General features: G+C 46.4%; 1 protein-coding gene and 1 non-coding gene across 2 annotated transcripts; one reads left to right on the top strand and one right to left on the bottom strand.

The window, feature by feature from the left end:
• The first annotated feature begins 1,547 nt into the window (after positions 1-1,547).
• LOC115181203 (U2 spliceosomal RNA) lies at positions 1,548-1,738 on the top strand. The gene has a single exon (XR_003873322.1). It is a non-coding gene; the product is annotated as a U2 spliceosomal RNA (small nuclear RNA).
• A 404-nt stretch (positions 1,739-2,142) lies between these two features.
• On the bottom strand, positions 2,143-18,414 carry LOC115181180 (tripeptidyl-peptidase 2). The gene is made up of 9 exons (XM_029743208.1): positions 18,367-18,414; positions 17,910-17,988; positions 10,926-10,964; positions 10,484-10,641; positions 7,796-7,892; positions 7,016-7,146; positions 4,729-5,059; positions 4,463-4,582; positions 2,143-3,491 (listed from the first exon to the last, which is right to left on the bottom strand). Exons 4-9 carry the CDS (start codon positions 10,489-10,491, stop codon positions 3,402-3,404), a joined length of 777 nt encoding a protein of 258 aa, XP_029599068.1. The 5' UTR covers positions 10,492-10,641; positions 10,926-10,964; positions 17,910-17,988; positions 18,367-18,414; the 3' UTR covers positions 2,143-3,401.
• Between the last annotated feature and the right edge of the window lie 403 nt (positions 18,415-18,817).

Consider the following 18,817-nt stretch of genomic DNA (forward strand, 5'->3'; position numbering starts at 1 on the left):
CACAAGACACCAATCAAGTAACTTACATATATAGTATCTTCATTAGGCCTAATGGCATTTTATGAAGTTTGTTGTAGTGACTGAGTAAGCCTAATTATAAAAGTAAGCCTCCAAAGTGCTGTGTTTGTTAGTTTATTATGTGGAGGAAACATTCAGGCAGCCAGGACCATCCTCCAGGCCCGCTCCTTAGGCCGTACTGTAGGCCTAGCTCTCTCACTGCAGTCCAGTGCTGTGTTTGTTATGTGGAGGAAACATTCAGGCAGCCAGGACCATCCTCCAGGCCCGCTCCTTAGGCCGTACTGTAGGCCTAGCTCTCTCACTGCAGTCCAGTGCTGTGTTTGTTAGTTTATTATGTGGAGGAAACATTCAGGCAGCCAGGACCATACTCCAGGCCTGCTCCTTAGGCCGTACTGTAGGCCTAGCTCTCTCACTGCAGTCCAGTGCTGTGTTTGTTAGTTTATTATGTGGAGGAAACATTCAGGCAGCCAGGACTATACTCCAGGCCTGCTCCTTAGGCTGTACTGTAGGCCTAGCTCTCTCACTGCAGTCCAGTGCTGTGTTTGTTAGTTTATTATGTGGAGGAAACATTCAGGCAGCCAGGACTATACTCCAGGCCTGCTCCTTAGGCCGTACTGTAGGCCTAGCTCTCTCACTGCAGTCCAGTGCTGTGTTTGTTAGTTTATTATGTGGAGGAAACATTCAGGCAACCAGGACCATACTCCAGGCCTGCTCCTTAGGCTGTACTGTAGGCCTAGCTCTCTCACTGCAGTCCAGTGCTGTGTTTGTTAGTTTATTATGTGGAGGAAACATTCAGGCAACCAGGACTATACTCCAGGCCTGCTCCTTAGGCTGTACTGTAGGCCTAGCTCTCTCACTGCAGTCCAGTGCTGTGGACATCTTTGAAGTTTAGCATCTAGTAATTTAGGAGGGACACTTTATGAAAGCCTCCTTACAATGGCCTGATCATACAAGGCTCTACAGACAGATACAAAAAAAAGACAGGCTATTTTTTTTTATTGTTCACATTATTTTCGTTGACGATGTATTGAAGTCAAGTGGTTGAACATGAGATGCAGTTTGCTGAACCACAGGACAGAAGGAAGGAAACAGCGACGGTCGGTGGATCTCTGGCGCCACCAGGTGGACAATTACTTCAGTTCGGTTGTAGCAGCAACGCTACCAGATATATTTAATACAAGATCAAATGTTATGTCAATATTATTATCTCCATATTGTCCCCCAGTAATATATTATTATTCCAATTTAGCTGTTGATCTGGTTTTAATTTAACAACGCTTTCTCTCGTTTCTGATTGGAGGGCGGATGACCACGTGACTTTATAACCTACCAAAGTGTAACTTTATAACAGTAAAACGTGGTTATTCCTGACTTTGATCAACACTTGATCCATGCCAACATTTATTTAAAGCATTATCTTTTTTTTGAAATGGAAAACCAAAAAAAACATACTGAGCTCATTTTTTGTGTAACCATAGTCGAATTTGACATGTCGGAGAACGGCACCTTCCTCCCGAAAGCATTGCGGTATCGCTTCTCGGCCTTTTGGCTAAGATCAAGTGTAGTATCTGTTCTTATCAGTTTAATATCTGATACGTCCCCTATCTGGGGACCATATATTAAATTGATTTTTGGAACAGGGAGATGGAATAGGGGCTTGCTCCGTCCACTCCACGCATCGACCTGGTATTGCAGTACCTCCAGGAACGGTGCACCCCCTGTCGTTGTAAAGAGAAATCAGACTGAGTCGCTTCGTTGGTGTATGTTGTGTTTTAATTAATTAGTTTCGCTTTAATAAACTGATTCAACTAATTAGTTAGTAAAACGTTGCTTACTTGAAAGTTTCAGGAAGTCCTTTGTTCTCTCAATCGCGTTTCGGGAGTGTTGCCTAGCGACGGTCCATCTCCCAAATATGTCCCACGTACAACACAGACCAAAGCTCAAAGTTGGTTCCACGATGTAATGCTTCAGTTTCCCTTTTCTTTAAAAAAAAAAAAAAATCTACTTGGAAAGTTTGGATTGATATTAAGATATATGCATTTTACTGTCTTGTTCCAGTTTCTATGGTGAAATATGTTATGGATATAGGAAGTCCTAAGTAGTCGACATAAAACACTCAAAACATTTACTCTTCCAAATCTTTTTATTAATTCGTGACATAATTCCATTACAGTTACTGTGGTAACAAACCAGCATGTTGGTACTTTCCATATGTCGCCCAGGAAGAATATGGTTATAAAATAATACTAAAAAGTACATTTCCTTAAAATCTTAACATTCCGTAAAATATTGTCGTTAATTGACTAAGGTTTTTAGTTGTAATATAAATACAATACATCCATTAATAATATCTGAAAGGTCTTTTTGACACCAACAGAGAGAACAGATAGGATGCCTCCCAAATGTTAACCTATTCCCTATATAGTGCACTGCTTTCAACCACAGCCCTATGAAACCCACATAAGGGGGCTCTAGTCAAAAAGAAGTGCACTATATAGGGAATAGGGTGGTGTTTGAGCCACACACAGAGAGATATATGAGAGGTTGTTGTGATCGATCTGGAGTCAGTGTTGGACGGCGCAGAAGGTCCTGTGGTTGATTATGAAGTTAAGGCCATTAGGAGACTATCGTTGGCAACAAGAAGACAGAATGAGACAGATGAACCCCTGAACTTCAGACCGTAACTAAAAACCCTCAAATGCTTTATTTACAGTACAGAGAAAGGAGGGAGGGAGGGAGGGAGGCAGGGAGTGAAAGTGTTGAAACAAAACCAAGGACAGGATCACTGTGGAATCCTGACATTGTCGGAGTCCCTTTCCAGGGATTCCAAAGAGAGGAGACACACACACACACACACACGCGCGAATAATGGACTGACATAAAAAAAAGGGGGTTAAATTTGACATCGACTCAAAATGATCAAAGAAAAAGCCTTTGTTTCCTGTAAAAGACATTTAAAATCCATCCGGGAGAATAGTAACATGTTATATTGCATGTTTATAATGTGTTATTATGATGCGTGTCGATACCTTTCTACAGACCGGGGTTCATTCAGGAGGGTGAAACATTCAGAACGTTGAATAGAAATGTCAGAGTTAAAGATGAAACAATCCGTTTCGTTCATCATCTTTCTATCTACAACTGAACGACAGTGGAGGGGTTTTATTTTTAACAAGAAGCTCTGAAACATGTCTGGGTTCAAATCTTCTCTAATCGACCACATTGTTCCGAGGCATTCAGTCAAGACTTGGTAAAAAAAAAACGCTGACTGTTTTCAGATGTGTGTTTATGTTTGTGAGGTTAATCCAGTGACTGCTGTGTGTGTGTGTGTGTGTGTGTGTGTGTGTGTGTGTGTGTGTGTGTGTGTGTGTGTAACAGAACGTCTAGAAGGGAGTGTAGTCGGCAGGGTACATGATTGGCAGCCAGTTCTCTGTGAAAGTGGCACAGTGCATCCAGCCCAAGGACCGCATTACCTGAAAACACACAAAGGACAGGATGTCACAATACAGGAAGTAGACAGTCTACAGAAAGACTGCTATCTGAAAGTGTTACAGACACATTAAACACTGCTAGTCTAAGTCTAACAGGTAGTAGATGTACCAGGTAGTTGGACTGAGGCTGTAAAACATGTCTAACAGGTAGTAGATGTACCAGGTAGTTGGACTGAGGCTGTAAAACATGTCTAACAGGAAGTAGATGTACCAGGTAGTTGGACTGAGGCTGTAAAACACGTCTAACAGGAAGTAGATGTACCAGCTAGTTGGACTAACAGGTAAAACACGACTAACAGGAAGTAGATGTACCAGCTAGTTGGACTGAGGCTGTAAAACATGTCGAACAGGTAGTAGATGTACCAGGTAGTTGGACTGAGGCTGTAAAACACGTCTAACAGGAAGTAGATGTACCAGGTAGTTGGACTGAGGCTGTAAAACACGTCTAACAGGAAGTAGATGTACCAGGTAGTTGGACTGAGGCTGTAAAACACGTCTAACAGGAAGTAGATGTACCAGGTAGTTGGACTGAGGCTGTAAAACACGTCTAACAGGAAGTAGATGTACCAGGTAGTTGGACTGAGGCTGTAAAACACGTCTAACAGGAAGTAGATGTACCAGGTAGTTGGACTGAGGCTGTAAAACACGTCTAACAGGAAGTAGATGTACCAGGTAGTTGGACTGAGGCTGTAAAACATGACTAACAGGAAGTAGATGTACCAGGTAGTTGGACTGAGGCTGTAAAACACGTCTAACAGGAAGTAGATGTACCAGGTAGTTGGACTGAGGCTGTAAAACACGTCTAACAGGAAGTAGATGTACCAGGTAGTTGGACTGAGGCTGTAAAACATGTCTAACAGGAAGTAGATGTACCAGGTAGTTGGACTGAGGCTGTAAAACACGTCTAACAGGAAGTAGATGCGTCAGGTAGTTGTGCGGAGGCCGTTTCTGACCTGAATGCAGTTCTTTAAGTTCTCTCTACTGGGTTTGTCTTCTACGATCTTGGAGGCATACTTCAGGGCTCTGCCGTACATCTTGTTCACTAGCGCATGTTTGTAGGAGAACGTCAACACCTGGAGGGGATCAAACCATCAAAATTGGGAGAAAGATTGAGACGGATGATTCATATGTAAGTTACCGTTGGCATATTATCATCCTCTGCAAGTTGTGTCGTAAGCCGGGAAAAACCCCCACCCAAAAAACAAGGAAACAGCCACACCTTAGAGTCGGTTAATTCCACCCACTTCTGCAGCTCCCAGAAGGTGTCGGTCAAGGCTTTGGCCCTGTCCTGTCGGGCGTCGTCAGAGCTGGTCACCTCCTCCTCCCCAGCCCCGTCCCCAGCCCCGTCCCCAGCCCCGTCCCCAGCCCCGTCCCCAGCCCCGTCTCCAGTCCCGTCTCCAGCCCCGTCCCCAGCCCCGTCCCCAGCCCCGTCCCCAGCCCCGTCTCCAGCCCCGTCCTGGGGCGTAGCAGGGAGGAGTTCCAGGTCAGCCAGGGCACAGCCCTTCCTACACAGAGCATCCAGCAGGGAACTTTTCTGCTTCTCCATGTCACTGCAGGAACACACAGAAACAGGAAGTTTCATTTCATATATCAAATCACATGACAAATTCTCTATCCAATTAGAAATGGAGGTAAAAGGAAGTGGTCAACTTGTTATGGATAGGGGGCAGTATTTTCACGGCCGGATAAAAAACGTACCCGATTTAATCTGGTTATTACTCCTGCCCAGAAACTAGAATATGCATATAATTAGTAGCTTTGGATAGAAAACACTCCAAAGTTTCTAAAACTGTTTGAATGGTGTCTGTGAGTATAACAGAACTCAAATGGCAGGCCAAAACCTGAGAAGATTCTGTACAGGAAGTACCCTGTCTGACCATTTCTTGGCCTTCTTTGTCATCTCTGTCCAAAACAGAGGATCTCTGCTGTAACGTGACACTTTCTAAGGCTCCCATAGGCTCTCAGAAGGCGCCAGAACGTTGCATGATGACTCTGCAGTCCCTGGCTGAAAAACAGTAGCGCATTTGGTAAGTGGTCGATCTGAGAACAATGAGACGGGCATGCGCATGCACGTGAAGAGTCCATTTTACTTTCTCTGTCTTTGAACGAAAACAACGACTCCCGGTCGGAATATTATCGCTATTTTACGAGAAAAATCGCATAAAAATTGATTTTAAACAGCGTTTGACATGCTTCGAAGTACGGTAATGGAATATTTAGAATTTTTTTTGTCACGAAACGCGCTGGCGCGTCACCCTTCGTTACCCTTCGGATAGTGTCTTGAACGCACGAACAAAACGCCGCTATTTGGATATAACTATGGATTATTTGGAACCAAAACAACATTGGGTGTAAAGTAGAAGTCCTGGGAGTGCATTCTGATAAAGAACAGCAAAGGTAATCCAATTTTTCTTATAGTAAATCGGAGTTTGGTGAGTACCAAACTTGGTGGGTGTCAAATTAGCTAGCCTGTGGTGGCCGAGCTATCTACTCAGAATATTGCAAAATGTGCTTTCACCGAAAAGCTATTTTAAAATCTGACATAGCGATTGCATAAAGGAGTTCTGTAACTATAATTCTTAAAATAATTATGTTTTTTTGTGAACGTTTATCGTGAGTAATTTAGTAAATTTCCCCGGAAGTTTGCGGTGGGTATGCTAGTTCTGAACGTCACATGCTAATGTAAAAAGCTGGTTTTTGATATAAATATGAACTTGATTGAACAAAACATGCATGTATTGTATAACATAATGTCCTAGGTGTGTCATCTGATGAAGATCATCAAAGGTTAGTGCTGCATTTAGCTGTGGTTTGGGTTTATGTGACATTATATGCTAGCTTGAAAAATGGGTGTCTGATTATTTCTGGCTGGGTACTCTGCTGACATAATCTAATGTTTTGCTTTCGTTGTAAAGCCTTTTTGAAATCGGACAATGTGGTTAGATTAACGAGAGTATTGTCTTTAAAATGGTGTAAAATAGTCATATGTTTGAAAAATGGAAGTTTTTGGATTTGAGGACTTTGTAATTCGCGCCACGCCCATCATTGGATATTGGAGCAGGTGTTCCGCTAGCTGAACGTCTAGATGTAAGAGGTTAACGGATATAAAAACACAGACGACCTGTTGTGACCTGACTGTCTAAGTGCTCGTCCTAAATGGAACCCTATTCCCCATAGTGCCCTGGTCTAAAGTAGTGCACTATATAGGGAATAGGGTTCTATAGGGCCCTGGTCTAAAGTAGTGCACTACATAGGGAATAGGGTTCTATAGGGCCCTGGTCTAAAGTAGTACACTATATAGGGAATAGGGTTCTATAGGGCCCTGGTCTAAAGTAGTGCACTATATAGGGAATAGGGTTCTATAGGGCTCTGGTCTATAGTAGTGTACTATATAGGGAATAGGGCTCTATAGGGCCCTGGTCTAAAGTAGTGCACTGGTCTAAAGTAGTGCACTATATAGGGAATAGGGTGCCATTTGGGACGCAGTCTAAGACTTAGTGGTGTACCTCTTGATTGTGGCAGCGTCAGGGCGAGGGTCGGTCTTTATGGTGAGGTAGACCGCCAGGGCCGTCTGGTCGATCTGAGACAGAACCATGTCAGAGGCCGTTACGATGTCAGCCAGGCGCTTCATACGCTCCTACAGAGAGATCAGGGTTAGACACGACTAATCAACAGCAGAGAGAGAGATCAGGGTTAGACACGACTAATCAACAGCAGAGAGAGAGATCAGGGTTAGACACGACTAATCAACAGCAGAGAGAGAGATCAGGGTTAGACACGACTAATCAACAGCAGAGAGAGAGAGAGATCAGGGTTAGACACGACTAATCAACAGCAGAGAGAGAGAGAGATCAGGGTTAGACACGACTAATCAACAGCAGAGAGAAAGAGAGAGAGAGATCAGGGTTAGACGCGACTAATCAACAGCAGAGAGAGAGAGAGATCAGGGTTAGACACGACTAATCAACAGCAGAGAGAGAGATCATGGTTAGACACGACTAATCAACAGCAGTGAGAGAGATCATGGTTAGACACGACTAATCAACAGCAGAGAGAGGGATCAGGGATAGACACGACTAATCAACAGCAGAGAGATCAGGGTTAGACACGACTAATCAACAGCAGAGAGATCAGGGTTAGACACGACTAATCAACAGCAGAGAGAGATCAGGGTTAGACACGACTAATCAACAGCAGAGAGAGAGATCAGGGTTAGACACGACTAATCAACAGCAGAGAGAGATCAGGGTTAGACACGACTAATCAACAGCAGATAGTGTGTGTACCTTCTCAGAGTCCAGCTGGTGCAGCCTCTGAACATGTAGTGGCAGGTAAGAAGAGAAGTTCTCCTTCAGTTCATCATACAGGGAGCTGGTGTCTAACCTGGAGGGGAGAGAGAGAGAGAGGGAAGGGAGGAAGAGACGGAGAGAGAGAGGGAAGGGAGGAAGAGAGAGGAAGAGAGAGAGGGAAGGGAAGAAGAGAGAGGAAGAGAGCGGGAGAGAGAGAGGGAAGGGAGAGAGGGAAGGGAGGAAGAGAACGGGAGAGAGAGAGGGGAGAGAGAGAAAGAAAAAGCGAGAGTGGGAGAGCGAGAGATGAGGAAGAGAGAGGGAAGGGAGGAAGAGAGAGGAAGAGAGCGGGAGAGAGAGAGGGAAGGAAGAGACGGAGAGAGAGAGGGAAGGGAGAGAGGGAAGGGAGGAAGAGAGAGGAAGAGAGCGGGAGAGAGAGAGATGAGGAAGAGAGCGGGAGATTTTATTTGGGTCTCTTTTAGTCCTTAAACATTAAAATACATTTTTTTCTCTCCAATTATCTTGTTGATTGATGACCAACCAAGAACATTTATTCATGACTACAAACAGAGGAACCAGATCTCCACCTTTAAAACAATCCTTGTTGCTTTGTTCTGCAGCCTCCTAATTTAACATGATGATTCATGTTCCCCCAGACCACAGAACAGAGAGAGATGAAGATGGAGGACACAGTGGAATGGGAGAACTACAGCAGGTAGAGAGACCCAAACAGACAGAGAGAGAGACTGACAGCAGGTAGAGAGACCCAAACAGACAGAGAGAGACTGACAGCAGGTAGAAAGACCCAAACAGACAGAGAGACTGACAGCAGGTAGAGAGACCCAAACAGACAGAGAGAGAGACTGACAGCAGGGAGAGAGACCCAAACAGAGAGAGAGACTGACAGCAGGTAGAGAGACCCAAACAGACAGAGAGAGAGACTGACAGACAGAGACCCAAACAGACAGAGAGAGAAAGACTGACAGACAGACTGACAGACAGAGAGAGACCCAAACAGACAGAGAGAGAGACCCAAACAGACAGAGAGAGAGACCCAAACAGACAGAGAGAGACCCAAACAGACAGAGAGAGAGACTGACAGCAGGTAGAGAGACCCAAACAGACAGAGAGAGAGACTGACAGCAGGTAGAGAGACCCAAACAGACAGAGAGAGACTGACAGCAGGTAGAAAGACCCAAACAGACAGAGAGACTGACAGCAGGTAGAGAGACCCAAACAGACAGAGAGAGAGACTGACAGCAGGGAGAGAGACCCAAACAGAGAGAGAGACTGACAGCAGGTAGAGAGACCCAAACAGACAGAGAGAGAGACTGACAGCAGGTAGAAAGACCCAAACAGACAGAGAGAGACCCAAACAGACAGAGAGAGAGACTGACAGACAGAGACCCAAACAGACAGAGAGAGAAAGACTGACAGACAGACTGACAGACAGAGAGAGACCCAAACAGACAGAGAGAGAGACCCAAACAGACAGAGAGAGAGACCCAAACAGACAGAGAGAGACCCAAACAGACAGAGAGAGAGACTGACAGACAGAGAGAGACCCAAACAGACAGAGAGACTGACAGACAGAGACCCAGACAGACAGAGACCCAGACAGACAGAGACCCAGACAGACAGAGACCCAGACAGACAGAGACCCAGACAGACAGAGACCCAGACAGACAGACAGACAGACAGACAGACAGACAGACAGACAGACAGACAGACAGACAGACAGACAGACAGACAGACAGACAGACAGACAGAGACTGACAGCAGGTAGAACGACCCAAACAGACAGAGAGACTGACAGCAGGTAGAGAGACCCAAACAGACAGAGAGACTGACAGCAGGGAGAGAGACCCAAACAGAGAGAGAGACTGACAGCAGGTAGAGAGACCCAAACAGACAGAGAGAGAGACTGACAGCAGGTAGAGAGACCCAAACAGACAGAGAGAGAGACTGACAGCAGGTAGAGAGACCCAAACAGACAGAGAGAGAGACTGACAGCAGGTAGAGAGACCCAAACAGACAGAGAGAGACTGACAGCAGGTATAAAGACCCAAACAGACAGAGAGAGAGAGACTGACAGCAGGGAGAGAGACCCAAACAGACAGAGAGAGAGACTGACAGCAGGGAGAGAGACCCAAACAGACAGAGAGAGAGACTGACAGCAGGTAGAGAGACCCAAACAGACAGAGAGACTGACAGCAGGTAGAGAGACCCAAACAGACAGAGAGAGAGACTGACAGCAGGTAGAGAGACCCAAACAGACAGAGAGAGAGACTGACAGCAGGTAGAGAGACCCAAACAGACAGAGAGACTGACAGCAGGTAGAGAGACCCAAACAGACAGAGAGAGAGACTGACAGCAGGGAGAGAGACCCAAACAGACAGAGAGAGAGACTGACAGCAGGTAGAGAGACCCAAACAGACAGAGAGAGAGACTGACAGCAGGTAGAGAGACCCAAACAGACAGAGAGACTGACAGCAGGTAGAGAGACCCAAACAGACAGAGAGAGAGACTGACAGCAGGGAGAGAGACCCAAACAGACAGAGAGAGAGACTGACAGCAGGGAGAGAGACCCAAACAGACAGAGAGAGAGACTGACAGCAGGGAGAGAGACCCAAACAGACAGAGAGAGAGACTGACAGCAGGTAGAGACCCAAACAGAGAGAGACTGACTTGGTCATCCATTGAATCTTTAGGTCTCTGAGGGCCTCTTCAAATTCCTCCTTCACATCCTTCTCCTTCGCTCCCTCCTTCTCTCCCTCCTTCTCCTTCCCTCCGTTCTTGGTCTTGTTGGGTGCAGGGATCAGGTGGTAGACCACTGGCACAATGTCCTGATGAGAAAGATACAAAAACACTGGTTAAACCCACTGACCCTCTCGGACTACATTACCCAGAAGCCTGTGCAACAGTTCCCTGCTGTCTGTCCAATCCCTTGTCAGTTAGAATGAGTTGGTCATGGTAACAGAAGACAGCTGACCACCAGAGGAAAACAACATCTAACTTTGTCAGCAGAAATATATTAACACGTTGGGTTAGCAAACACCTTCATTCTTCCCCACAGTGATTCACAACATAAAACACCATTTTCTTTTGAGGATTTCTAGGCCATCAGTACCTTTTTAAACTTTCTTTGTCGTTTTGCAGAGGCCTGTCCCTGGTGGTCAGAATAACACAGAGTGAGAACACAGGAAGGTAAAGGAGCATACAGCTTCTGTCTCATCGATTACAACTAGTGGCAAGTCATACTGCTTCACTTCCCATCCCTCTGTCTCCTCGTTTACAACTAGTGGCAAGTCATACTGCTTCACTTCCCCTCCCTCTGTCTCATCGTTTACAACTAGTGGCAAGTCATACTGCTTCTCTTCCCATCCCTCTGTCTCCTCGTTTATAACTAGTGGCAAGTCATACTGCTTCACTTCCCATCCCTCTGTCTCCTCGTTTACAACTAGTGGCAAGTCATACTGCTTCACTTCCCTCTGTCTCATCGTTTACAACTAGTGGCAAGTCATACTGCTTCACTTCCCTCTGTCTCATCGTTTATAACTAGTGGCAAGTCATACTGCTTCACTTCCCATCCCTCTGTCTCATCGATTACAACTAGTGGCAAGTCATACTGCTTCTCTTCCCATCCCTCTGTCTCATCGTTTATAACTAGTGGCAAGTCATACTGCTTCACTTCCCCTCCCTCTGTCTCATCGTTTACAACTAGTGGCAAGTCATACTGCTTCACTTCCCTCTGTCTCATCGTTTATAACTAGTGGCAAGTCATACTGCTTCACTTCCCATCCCTCTGTCTCATCGTTTACAACTAGTGGCAAGTCATACTGCTTCACTTCCCCTCCCTCTGTCTCATCGTTTATAACTAGTGGCAAGTCATACTGCTTCACTTCCTATCCCTCTGTCTCATCGTTTACAACTAGTGGCAAGTCATACTGCTTCACTTCCCTCTGTCTCATCGTTTACAACTAGTGGCAAGTCATACTGCTTCACTTCCCCTCCCTCTGTCTCATCGTTTATAACTAGTGGCAAGTCATACTGCTTCACTTCCTATCCCTCTGTCTCATCGTTTATAACTAGTGGCAAGTCATACTGCTTCACTTCCCTCTGTCTCATCGTTTATAACTAGTGGCAAGTCATACTGCTTCACTTCCCTCTGTCTCATCGTTTATAACTAGTGGCAAGTCATACTGCTTCACTTCCCTCTGTCTCATCGTTTATAACTAGTGGCAAGTCATACTGCTTCACTTCCCTCTGTCTCATCGTTTATAACTAGTGGCAAGTCATACTGCTTCACTTCCCATCCCTCTGTCTCATCGTTTACAACTAGTGGCAAGTCATACTGCTTCACTTCCTATCCCTCTGTCTCATCGTTTACAACTAGTGGCAAGTCATACTGCTTCACTTCCTATCCCTCTGTCTCATCGTTTACAACTAGTGGCAAGTCATACTGCTTCACTTCCCCTCCCTCTGTCTCATCGTTTACAACTAGTGGCAAGTCATACTGCTTCTCTTCCCATCCCTCTGTCTCATCGTTTACAACTAGTGGCAAGTCATACTGCTTCACTTCCCTCTGTCTCATCGTTTACAACTAGTGGCAAGTCATACTGCTTCACTTCCCATCCCTCTGTCTCATCGTTTACAACTAGTGGCAAGTCATACTGCTTCACTTCCCTCTGTCTCATCGTTTATAACTAGTGGCAAGTCATACTGCTTCTCTTCCTATCCCTCTGTCTCATCGTTTACAACTAGTGGCAAGTCATACTGCTTCTCTTCCTATCCCTCTGTCTCATCGTTTATAACTAGTGGCAAGTCATACTGCTTCACTTCCCTCTGTCTCATCGTTTACAACTAGTGGCAAGTCATACTGCTTCACTTCCCATCCCTCTGTCTCATCGTTTACAACTAGTGGCAAGTCATACTGCTTCACTTCCCTCTGTCTCATCGTTTACAACTAGTGGCAAGTCATACTGCTTCACTTCCCCTCCCTCTGTCTCATCGTTTACAACTAGTGGCAAGTCATACTGCTTCCCCTCCCTCTGTCTCATCGATTACAACTAGTGGCAAGTCATACTGCTTCCCCTCCCTCTGTCTCATCGTTTATAACTAGTGGCAAGTCATACTGCTTCACTTCCTATCCCTCTGTCTCCTCGTTTACAACTAGTGGCAAGTCATACTGCTTCCCATCCCTCTGTCTCATCGTTTACAACTAGTGGCAAGTCATACTGCTTCACTTCCCATCCCTCTGTCTCCTCGTTTACAACTAGTGGCAAGTCATACTGCTTCACTTCCCATCCCTCTCTCTCATCGTTTACAACTAGTGGCAAGTCATACTGCTTCACTTCCCCTCCCTCTGTCTCATCGTTTACAACTAGTGGCAAGTCATACTGCTTCACTTCCCATCCCTCTGTCTCCTCGTTTACAACTAGTGGCAAGTCATACTGCTTCACTTCCTATCCCTCTGTCTCTCTCATCGTTTACAACTAGTGGCAAGTCATACTGCTTCACTTCCCATCCCTCTGTCTCATCGTTTACAACTAGTGGCAAGTCATACTGCTTCACTTCCTATCCCTCTGTCTCATCGTTTACAACTAGTGGCAAGTCATACTGCTTCTCTTCCCCTCCCTCTGTCTCATCGTTTACAACTAGTGGCAAGTCATACTGCTTCTCTTCCCCTCCCTCTGTCTCATCGTTTACAACTAGTGGCAAGTCATACTGCTTCTCTTCCCCTCCCTCTGTCTCATCGTTTACAACTAGTGGCAAGTCATACTGCTTCTCTTCCCCTCCCTCTGTCTCATCGTTTACAACTAGTGGCAAGTCATACTGCTTCTCTTCCCCTCCCTCTGTCTCATCGTTTACAACTAGTGGCAAGTCATACTGCTTCACTTCCGTCTGTCTCATCGTTTACAACTAGTGGCAAGTCATACTGCTTCACTTCCCATCCCTCTGTCTCATCGTTTACAACTAGTGGCAAGTCATACTGCTTCACTTCCCTCTGTCTCATCGTTTACAACTAGTGGCAAGTCATACTGCTTCACTTCCCTCTGTCTCATCGTTTACAACTAGTGGCAAGTCATACTGCTTCTCTTCCCTCTGTCTCATCGTTTATAACTAGTGGCAAGTCATACTGCTTCACTTCCCATCCCTCTGTCTCCTCGTTTACAACTAGTGGCAAGTCATACTGCTTCTCTTCCCATCCCTCTGTCTCATCGTTTACAACTATTGGCAAGTCATACTGCTTCACTTCCCCTCCCTCTGTCTCATCGTTTACAACTAGTGGCAAGTCATACTGCTTCACTTCCCATCCCTCTGTCTCATCGTTTACAACTAGTGGCAAGTCATACTGCTTCACTTCCCCTCCCTCTGTCTCATCGTTTACAACTAGTGGCAAGTCATACTGCTTCTCTTCCCATCCCTCTGTCTCATCGTTTACAACTAGTGGCAAGTCATACTGCTTCACTTCCCCTCCCTCTGTCTCATCGTTTACAACTAGTGGCAAGTCATACTGCTTCACTTCCCATCCCTCTGTCTCATCGTTTACAACTAGTGGCAAGTCATACTGCTTCACTTCCCCTCCCTCTGTCTCATCGTTTACAACTAGTGGCAAGTCATACTGCTTCACTTCCCATCCCTCTGTCTCATCGTTTACAACTAGTGGCAAGTCATACTGCTTCTCTTCCCATCCCTCTGTCTCATCGTTTATAACTAGTGGCAAGTCATACTGCTTCTCTTCCCTCTGTCTCATCGTTTACAACTAGTGGCAAGTCATACTGCTTCACTTCCCCTCCCTCTGTCTCATCGTTTATAACTAGTGGCAAGTCATACTGCTTCACTTCCCTCTGTCTCATCGTTTACAACTAGTGGCAAGTCATACTGCTTCACTTCCCATCCCTCTGTCTCATCGTTTACAACTAGTGGCAAGTCATACTGCTTCACTTCCTATCCCTCTGTCTCATCGTTTATAACTAGTGGCAAGTCATACTGCTTCACTTCCCCTCCCTCTGTCTCCTCGTTTATAACTAGTGGCAAGTCATACTGCTTCCCATCTCTCATTGTTTATAACTAGTGGCAAGTCATACTGCTTCCCATCCCTCTGTCTCATCGTTTACAACTAGTGGCAAGTCATACTGCTTCACTTCCCCTCCCTCTGTCTCATCGTTTACAACTAGTGGCAAGTCATACTGCTTCTCTTCCCCTCCCTCTGTCTCCTCGTTTACAACTAGTGGCAAGTCATACTGCTTCACTTCCCCTCCCTCTGTCTCATCGTTTACAACTAGTGGCAAGTCATACTGCTTCCCATCCCTCTGTCTCCTCGTTTACAACTAGTGGCAAGTCATACTGCTTCACTTCCTATCCCTCTGTCTCATCGTTTACAACTAGTGGCAAGTCATACTGCTTCACTTCCCTCTGTCTCATGGTTTACAACTAGTGGCAAGTCATACTGCTTCTCTTCCCCTCCCTCTGTCTCCTCGTTTACAACTAGTGGCAAGTCATACTGCTTCACTTCCCCTCCCTCTGTCTCATCGTTTACAACTAGTGGCAAGTCATACTGCTTCTCTTCCCCTCCCTCTGTCTCCTCGTTTACAACTAGTGGCAAGTCATACTGCTTCACTTCCCATCCCTCTGTCTCATCGTTTACAACTAGTGGCAAGTCATACTGCTTCACTTCCCATCCCTCTGTCTCATCGTTTATAACTAGTGGCAAGTCATACTGCTTCTCTTCCCTCTGTCTCATCGTTTACAACTAGTGGCAAGTCATACTGCTTCACTTCCCTCTGTCTCATCGTTTACAACTAGTGGCAAGTCATACTGCTTCACTTCCCTCTGTCTCATCGTTTACAACTAGTGGCAAGTCATACTGCTTCACTTCCCCTCCCTCTGTCTCATCGTTTATAACTAGTGGCAAGTCATACTGCTTCACTTCCCTCTGTCTCATCGTTTACAACTAGTGGCAAGTCATACTGCTTCACTTCCCATCCCTCTGTCTCATCGTTTACAACTAGTGGCAAGTCATACTGCTTCACTTCCTATCCCTCTGTCTCATCGTTTATAACTAGTGGCAAGTCATACTGCTTCACTTCCCTTCCCTCTGTCTCATCGTTTACAACTAGTGGCAAGTCATACTGCTTCACTTCCCCTCCCTCTGTCTCCTCGTTTATAACTAGTGGCAAGTCATACTGCTTCCCATCTCTCATTGTTTATAACTAGTGGCAAGTCATACTGCTTCCCATCCCTCTGTCTCATCGTTTACAACTAGTGGCAAGTCATACTGCTTCACTTCCCATCCCTCTGTCTCATCGTTTACAACTAGTGGCAAGTCATACTGCTTCACTTCCCCTCCCTCTGTCTCATCGTTTACAACTAGTGGCAAGTCATACTGCTTCACTTCCTATCCCTCTGTCTCATCGTTTACAACTAGTGGCAAGGTATACTGCTTCCCATCCCTCTGTCTCCTCGTTTACAACTAGTGGCAAGTCATACTGCTTCACTTCCTATCCCTCTGTCTCATCGTTTACAACTAGTGGCAAGTCATACTGCTTCACTTCCCATCCCTCTGTCTCATCGTTTACAACTAGTGGCAAGTCATACTGCTTCACTTCCCCTCACTCTGTCTCATCGTTTACAACTAGTGGCAAGTCATACTGCTTCACTTCCTACCCCTCTGTCTCATCGTTTATAACTAGTGGCAAGTCATACTGCTTCACTTCCCATCCCTCTGTCTCATCGTTTACAACTAGTGGCAAGTCATACTGCTTCACTTCCCCTCCCTCTGTCTCATCGTTTACAACTAGTGGCAAGTCATACTGCTTCACTTCCCCTCCCTCTGTCTCCTCGTTTATAACTAGTGGCAAGTCATACTGCTTCCCATCTCTCATTGTTTATAACTAGTGGCAAGTCATACTGCTTCCCATCCCTCTGTCTCATCGTTTACAACTAGTGGCAAGTCATACTGCTTCACTTCCCCTCCCTCTGTCTCATCGTTTACAACTAGTGGCAAGTCATACTGCTTCACTTCCCTCTGTCTCCTCGTTTACAACTAGTGGCAAGTCATACTGCTTCACTTCCCATCCCTCTGTCTCATCGTTTACAACTAGTGGCAAGTCATACTGCTTCACTTCCCTCTGTCTCATCGTTTACAACTAGTGGCAAGTCATACTGCTTCTCTTCCCTCTGTCTCATCGTTTACAACTAGTGGCAAGTCATACTGCTTCACTTCCCCTCCCTCCTCGTTTACAACTAGTGGCAAGTCATACTGCTTCACTTCCCCTCCCTCTCTCTCATCGTTTATAACTAGTGGCAAGTCATACTGCTTCACTTCCCCTCCCTCTCTCTCATCGTTTATAACTAGTGGCAAGTCATACTGCTTCACTTCCCTCTGTCTCATCGTTTATAACTAGTGGCAAGTCATACTGCTTCTCTTCCTATCCCTCTGTCTCATCGTTTACAACTAGTGGCAAGTCATACTGCTTCACTTCCTATCCCTCTGTCTCATCGTTTACAACTAGTGGCAAGTCATACTGCTTCACTTCCCATCCCTCTGTCTCATCGTTTACAACTAGTGGCAAGTCATACTGCTTCACTTCCTCCTTGTCCGTTGCAGCTCATTTGATTAGTTCCCCAGGATGAATGAAAGTCCTTGCTGGCAGTGTTTTTCCATAGAGAAGGAGACTTCTTGACCAGGATGAAGTCCAGTCAGTCAGTCTGTAGCCTCAGCATGTTGTTATCTCTCTCATTACTGTACTGCAGTGCCGCCACTACTACCACACCGACAGATAAACATGGCCCACGGAGGCACGGACATGTTCACACAGCAGCAACAGGAAGTTGACAGTGAAGCCACAGGAAACAGGAAATTCAGTAGACAGACCAGAGTGACTGACAGCAGAATCTACAAATCACAGACCACTGAGTCGTAGGCAGGAAGTAGAAAGCCCCTCCCACCACACAGTGAAAAAAGCATCAGAGCAACGTGCAACTAAAACTGTGATGCTAGCAAAGCTTGTGATTGGTTGAAAAGGATGATGACTGGGGGGGGCATAAAAGGAGTGAGCCAATGAGAGTGTTAGAGAGCTCTTGACTGACAGTAGAAAAAGCCACTCACTGCTTTCTTGCCGTATTCTCCCTTAGGAACAACCAGGGATCCGGTCAGATAACATCCTGGACACGTTCCTTTAGGAACCCTGGAGAGAGAGAGAGAAGAGAGAGAGAAGAGAGAGAGAGAGAGAGAGAAGGGGGGAGTCAGACTGACTGTGTAAGGCGTAAGGTAAGGGGGGGTCAGGAGTGAGGGTAAAGGGGTCAGGGTCTCCAGGTCTCCAGGGGTGAGGGGTCAGGGTCTCCAGGGGTAAGGGTCTCCAGGGGTAAGGGGTCAGGGTCTCCAGGGGTGAGGGGTCAGGGTAGGGGTGAGGGGTCAGGGTCTCCAGGGGTGAGGGGTCAGGGTCTCCAGGGGTGAGGGGTCAGGGTCTCCAGGGGTGAGGGGTCAGGGTCTCCAGGGGTGAGGGTCAGGGTCTCCAGGGGTGAGGGTCAGGGTCTCCAGGGGTGAGGGGTCAGGGGGAACTTACTTGTCGTCAGGCAGGGCCGTAACATTAAAAGGCTGGGTAGCTCCAGGGGTGAGGGGTCAGGGTCTCCAGGGGTGAGGGGTCAGGGGGAACTTACTTGTCGTCAGGCAGGGCCGTAACATAAAAAGGCTGGGTAGCTCCAGGGGTCAAGATCAGGGAGTTTGTTTTCTTCTTAGCCACGAGGGCAGCGCGGTGAGACTCATACACGTCCAGGGTCAGAGTAGTGGACAGACGGTGGGACACCACAAACGCAAGGTCCTTCAGACGCTCCAGCTCACTGGCCTGTTCATGACGCACCTGCAGACGTACCGTGTAGTCGCCTTTCTCTAGTTTCAGAGAGTACTGATGGAGAGAGAGAGAGAGAGAGGGAGAGAGAGAGAGAGAGAGGGAGAGAGAGAGAGGGGGAGAGAGAGAGAGAGAGAGGAGAGGGAGAGAGAGAGAGGGGGAGAGAGAG

This window comes from Salmo trutta, unplaced genomic scaffold (assembly GCF_901001165.1).
Source record: "Salmo trutta unplaced genomic scaffold, fSalTru1.1, whole genome shotgun sequence".
NCBI classification, from domain to species: Eukaryota; Metazoa; Chordata; class Actinopteri; order Salmoniformes; family Salmonidae; genus Salmo; species Salmo trutta.